Source organism: Spinacia oleracea, chromosome 4, assembly GCF_020520425.1.
Source record: "Spinacia oleracea cultivar Varoflay chromosome 4, BTI_SOV_V1, whole genome shotgun sequence".
Lineage (NCBI taxonomy): Eukaryota > Viridiplantae > Streptophyta > Magnoliopsida > Caryophyllales > Amaranthaceae > Spinacia > Spinacia oleracea.
This window is the reverse complement of record NC_079490.1, coordinates 141,900,754-141,907,090: the sequence shown is the minus strand read 5'-3', so window position 1 is coordinate 141,907,090 and position 6,337 is coordinate 141,900,754. Positions and strand designations below refer to the sequence as shown.

The 6,337-nt window shown below is 38.2% G+C and overlaps 2 protein-coding genes across 2 annotated transcripts; both read right to left on the bottom strand.

Moving 5' to 3' along the window:
• Nucleotides 1–1,358: 1,358 nt before the first annotated feature.
• On the bottom strand, nucleotides 1,359–2,507 carry LOC110779698 (uncharacterized). Its single transcript, XM_021984180.2, has one exon. It carries the CDS (start codon nucleotides 2,505–2,507, stop codon nucleotides 1,359–1,361), a length of 1,149 nt encoding a protein of 382 aa, XP_021839872.2.
• Nucleotides 2,508–2,906: 399 nt separating this feature from the next.
• On the bottom strand, nucleotides 2,907–5,966 carry LOC130459558 (uncharacterized). The gene is made up of 3 exons (XM_056827006.1): nucleotides 5,826–5,966; nucleotides 5,608–5,719; nucleotides 2,907–5,231 (listed from the first exon to the last, which is right to left on the bottom strand). The coding sequence occupies exon 3, from the start codon at nucleotides 4,997–4,999 to the stop codon at nucleotides 4,358–4,360; it is 642 nt and encodes a 213-aa protein (XP_056682984.1). The 5' UTR covers nucleotides 5,000–5,231; nucleotides 5,608–5,719; nucleotides 5,826–5,966; the 3' UTR covers nucleotides 2,907–4,357.
• Nucleotides 5,967–6,337: the final 371 nt, after the last annotated feature.

Sequence of the window (6,337 nt, the reverse complement as noted above, 5' to 3'; positions counted from 1 at the left end):
TAAGAACAACTCGGCGCTTCTTAATGTTAGACGGAGTAGTACCAGTTAAGTAGTTAGTTTACGTAAGTAATGCGTCTAATGATAGTATTGTTATATGTGAGGATTCTTACATATGCCCTTTGTCTTAGCAGCTTGTATCTTAGAAACAAGTAGCTTCACATTCAAAATCATCATCATTGTGATCATCGATAATCACAGGATCATCAAATGAACCGCTCACTAACTTGACATTTACACACTTATTGCGATGTTCATCATTAGGGATCTCTGTATTTAGACAGCTTGTGTCCTCGTGAATCTTCCTGTGTCTATCAGTTTCTACCGTTAGAGTATTCACAGAGCTAGCAGCAGCTTCATTATCAAGTTCAACCCTCTGTGTAATATGAGTTGGAATTGCTTCATCAATAATATCAAGTAGGCTTTCTCTAGGAATGGTTCTAGTCTGCATCAACGCGGCACCATTGACACTTTTGTTACTGCTCATGTTAACGCACTTCTCCCTGCATTTTCCCACTTGTTCCATTACAGAATCCATTCCCTTAACAGCCTTCTCAATATCAATCTCAAAACCCGGAGGTGGCATAATCTCATCATGGCTTTTGTTGAGACTCATCTTCTTATCAGAAGCTACAACATCGAAACAAGTATCCTCCAAAATCTCACTTAAAATCTGAGACAGCTTGTTCTCATCTTCCGTTTGCCTTTGAGATTGAAAACGGTCAGAAAAATCAGCATGGCTATTGTTTGGAGTGGGGGTTCTATCACTGCAAGATACACTAATCGTCTCAGCAACACTATGCAAGTTAGTCGAATCTGCATATTTCTTGGACACTGTAATCTCCGCTTCCTTTAGACAATGAGATGCCAATATACACTCAGAAGAAGCTAAACAACTAGGAGACTCCATGCTAATAACATGGTTCTTGTCAGAAGATGTTGTAGCTTCCGCTTCAATGTGCATCTCCTCAACACAAACAGCAAAACAAGGAGTCACAGGAACATTGCTTGCAGTTGCAGGAGATGAACAAACCACATTTAATTCCGTGGAAATTGCATCTCTTGCTTCCCCTGCACAACTTCTCAGAATCCTCTGTCGTTTGTAGATCGTAACACTATTGTAACCAGGACATGATGATGCTGTCATAAACCAATCAAAATATTGAACAGTGACATCCCCCTTGAACAATCTGGGAGACAGATATAACTCCACACCATTAAGAGGTACATCATAGCTACTCCAAGCAAGCTCTTCACTCTCATTCGATCTAGGAATAAAACTCGGAATATCTTGATCGAATCCAAATTGCATCCCTATTCTTTGTGGGAAGTACTGCTCTGTACAATCAAAACCAACCAACTCACAGGCTCTCAACTCTCAAGCATTTTGCAAATGACAACAACTCCTCCCCCACCTCCGAATCTATCAAAACCGACCTCTCTTCATCACCATAAAACTCCGGGAACTTCCAATTATCCACAGATAAAGCATAGGGCCTCCACAAAAAGCTCCCACCAAGAGACTCAAAACCTATCCAGGCTAACTTATTTTTCAACTTGGATAAGTTTTGCCAACGAGCCAACCTCGGCTCACCATGTAAGAGAGCAATAGGGTTCGGACCCAATGTAGGGAACCTCTCCCAAGCCCAAAGCTGAACTATCTGGAAAGGTGCCCAAAGAACAAGTTTGCTTTTATCATTTTGCACAAACCCTTGAGTTTTTTCTTTCAACAAACTCAAATCTCTATAAATTGCAGCTAAAACAGCAGGAGCAAGTGCAATTCTAGTACCTCTAGCAAGAGCGATAGCAACAGGGAAAACATAGGGAGAAATTTGACAGAAATACTTTGTCGAAAACACGTACCTCGACAACCATAATACAAGGAATGCCATATGCTCCGATTCACCCCCAAAATCCATGAAATAATCCATCCATTCGTTCTGCTTGATTTGGAAGCAACTACTCTTTCTATCTCGAAGGAAAACACTAACCAATGTATTCTCAATTTCCTCAATCTCTCTGCTTTGAAATGGGGTTTTAACACACTCACCCAAAACAGAAAACCCACCTAAAATCATAACATCTTCCAAAGTAATACTACATTCACCCCAAGAAAACACAAAAGTGTTAGTTTCAGGACACCAATTATGAGCTAATCCTAAGATAAGCTCATTATCCCTCGTTAAATTGTAAGTAGAAGCCCTGATTGCATCAAAGATGCCAACTTTTTTCCAAGTAGATTCATGGGTTTGTTGCAAATTAGTAACCCATAAGTCCCAATTCATCTGGGGTGTTGGCCTTCCTTTGAAATGAACCTTAATTTTGGGGGGATTTTTGTTGGGTTTAAAGGATAGAGAAAAACAAGGGGGTTTTGGAAAGGGTTGATTTCTGGGGTTTAGAGTTGGTTTAAGGAAATGGGATCTTTTTAAAGTTGGAGTTTGATTATGATCATTACTATTTAGGGAAATCATTAGCTCTTCTCTCTCCTCAACTAGGGAATGGTGTTCCATTGGTGGGTGTAGTGACTAGTGAGCTTTTCTCCCTGAAAGAAACACTAATGTTGGAGTATGCTCAATTGCCAATTGGTATGTCTGAATTCTACAGTGGTTTAAAAATCTTTTGTTCAGATTAGCATTTATTGACAACAACCAATGTTATCGGAGTAGTACAGGAAATAAATTATTTTCACAAAAATGGAAGAAGAGAAAGAGTAAAGCATGTGATGGTTTTTTCTTTTACTGAAAAAAGTATAATAAGGAGAAATGACTTTGGCGTGCCATATCAACTGTGAGAAGAAATCGTAGTTTGTTGTGATTCATAAGGAAGTGCGTCACAAATCACAATTGATAAGGTATTGCCAAATTAATTTGTGCTATTCAAGTACTCCGTAGATTTATTTACAAAAGTAACAAAACTACATAAAAGTGTTTTTATGAACAAAAATGCATCATCAACAAGTTTGGACCATTATAGTCTTTTTGTTTAAATAATACCCCAATACAGTACTTTAGATCCTAATAGATTTCGACTAATTTAAATTTGAGTAAAGACATGTCCAGATTATTTTTGTTTGTGTGCAAATGAACCACATTGGTAATACAAACCTCCGTTCCTAAATGATCTTTAAGCTTACTATTTGCACAATAATTAAGGGATTTGGGTGAACAAGTGATGGTGAGTGGATGAAAATTAATATTAAAGTATTGTAACTTGGTAAATTATAGTGGGCCAAATGAGAGTAAAAATGGAATAAAGTAGAGTGTAAAGACAACTCAAAAAAAAGTAGAGTGTAAAGAACTTTAGAAACAAATGTAAAGAACTTTTAGGAGCATAAGTGGTAATAAATAGGGGCAGAGGAATCTGAACATGTGACCTATCGTACGTAGGTTCCCAGTCTAGTGCATTATTGGAAGGACATGGCCAAATTGAATGGATGCGGATTGAGTCTCACTCGATCCATTGCCACCCCTACCTCTAGTGTCTCTGCCAACAAGTGCTGTTAGAATATAAAGGCATTGTATTTGGGAGTAATTAATTGTACCACTTTGATTTTTGGCAGGCTAGCTAAGATTGGAAGTTGTAGTAAATGTGCTAGTTAGAACAAGCAATTCAATTGTACCACTTTGAAGTTTTGTTTTGCATAGGCTGTAGTCTTTGTAGGTTATTGAAAACATTAATTTAGTGCATAAATACACTGATGCAGATGTTGCTTACATACTACAACAATAATGTAACGGACAGCAGGTGAGATCAGATTTCATGTAAGTTTGTGACTATGTAATGAATACCTCCATTACGGAGTACTCCACTTCAATTGCATAAAACTGGAAAACTAAGAATTAAGAATGACATCAGTACTTAGAAGAAGATTTCTGCTACTGTTGATTCCGGTTCAGAAACAGCATTTAACGTTTAAACTCAAACATCATTGATCTATTACTGTTCTGAAATAATAAGAAGATCTAGCAATTTTCAGACTCGTAATACATGGAAGATTGGAAGCAACATTCTTTAAGAGAAGATGGAGTATGTGGTAATTCTTTTTATACAGTTTTCATGATATGGTATCAATTTCTTTTAATCAATTTCTTGTTAGTCGTGAATTTGTGATCTTGGCGTTCACCACCACCATTCAAGTCCCATGAACTTTATACTAATGCAATTAAAAATAAACTGAAACGAACCCGTTTTTTCACGCCTGGTTGATTGTGTCATAAGAGAACCCACAGAAATAAACAAGAATTCATGAAGAACCTCACCACACTTAACACTTACCTTCCTTCCTTTGGTCACTGGTTAATTGCCTTGCAGAAGTTGATTCCCAAAAGCTTAACACCAAAACACTTGGAAAATCCTACCTTTAGCTTGCTTTGGAACTTAACTTAATTGTTCGGATCCTTGAAACAACACACTCAAGCTTTTTTATCCTACAGTCAAGTACAGGACCAAACACTTCAAAAGGGTCAAATTTGCAATTTTCCTTTACAACTGTCTTTTCATCATCGGTAATCACAGGATTATCAAGTGAACCATTCCCCAATGAAGCTAAATACGCAGGAGCTTTCTTGATAGTATGCTCTGTACTCCCATCTAAATCATGTGATGCTGCATCATCTGTCACTTCATTTGGATCTTGAAATGGAATTTTATTAGCCAATGGTGTGTTTCTACCATTTCTATTCCCATCTTTCTCATTTTTCTTTTCCCCCTCAACAGGCCTCTCATCAGCATCGAACAATATTTTTGCACAGCATGCTTTCTGCCCACCATCATTAATCAATGATGCAGCAGGACCTTTCTGAAGCTGTGACACTGACACCTCCTCTGATGCATCATCCTCCTTCGAATTTCCACCTGGTTTCACAACCATGGAAACAACGGGAACCTCGGTAGTCTGAGCTAATTTGTTAGACACACAAGCTTGGAGCCTTTCTTTTCTTCCTTCTCTTTTAGACTTTTCCAATTTGCACAGCACATGATTCATTTCTGATATCCCCTTCATTCTACTGTAACCGACATAACTACATTCCTGTTCCTGTGAGTTGTGACTGTTGGGATTGGATACATGGTCCTAACCCCTGCACATACAAACAAAGTCATACCAACCAACCTACTACACTTCCAACCTATATATGTGTCATATATGAAGGAAAATAAATTAACCTCCTCAGCAAATGAAGTTAGGCCATCCGTATCCCTAGACTCCCGAGGATGCTTTTCACCATAGGCTACATCTATGCATTACATGAAACCCATTGTTCAGAAAAATATTAGCTTCATTCTCAATCAACAGTACAAGAGTCAATGCGGAAAAGGTATTCATCACAAATAATGCCAGACCTTCTAATACAAGTTCACATAGTCTTATTTTAATGATGAAAATAGTGCTTCATGTTATCAAAGATGCTACATAACTTGTGTGTCAATAACTGATGGCACTATGAGAGTGGGAAATATTATGTTAATTAGGATTTTCAATGTACTTATGTACCCCTTTTCCCCCACATGAGAGAGCTAAGCACAGTACACATAATATCAGTAAGCAACGAAAATTCACAAAGAACATAGCTCGAGTTACATCAGGAAGCTATGCAGTTTACTCACACTTACCCCTACATTGCCGAAATCTCCCTTTAGAGCCTCATCTTCCTCCCCAGCTTCCAAAATCTCCTCCTTTGTCCACACTTTTAATCTCGGCCAATTTCCCCATGCCACTGGGTCTCTATTCAACCGGTCAAGGTAAAATATTTGTATTCGTCATTGAACAATATTAGCCAAACATATGGCATTATGAAAACATATATATATATACTAATGTCATAACTTACTGCTAGGAAAATACTGCATCCTCCATATCTTTTCGCATATCCATCAGCATAGAACTTCTTACCAAATTTGCAGCCACTGTCCAGAAGCTTCTCCAACACCAACCCACACCAGTCATAGTTCCATGCTTGCTTTGCACATGACAATGCAGGTACCAAATCATTCTCCAAATTGGAAGATAGTGTTGGACAAAGAACCAAATGCAATGCCAAGATCAAGAAAAGAGTCTTAAACTCCTCTTCATCCTCTTCTTCCCAACTTCCCTTTGCTCTTTCGATCAAGGCACTGTTTATAAGTATCCCCTTCAATTTTACAACTTTCCCACTCATGTTCTGCTTACTCTCTCATATTCGCCCAAATTTCTTCTCAATGTCCCTGAGTTTGCTTCTCATATCGTTATTTGTCACCTTCTTAGGAACAACCTTACTGCCTTTTGGGATGCCAAGGATCCACCTAACTTGATCCTTGGATAGCTTGTACTCTTCTCCATCTGGAGCTATGAAAAGCTGATTAA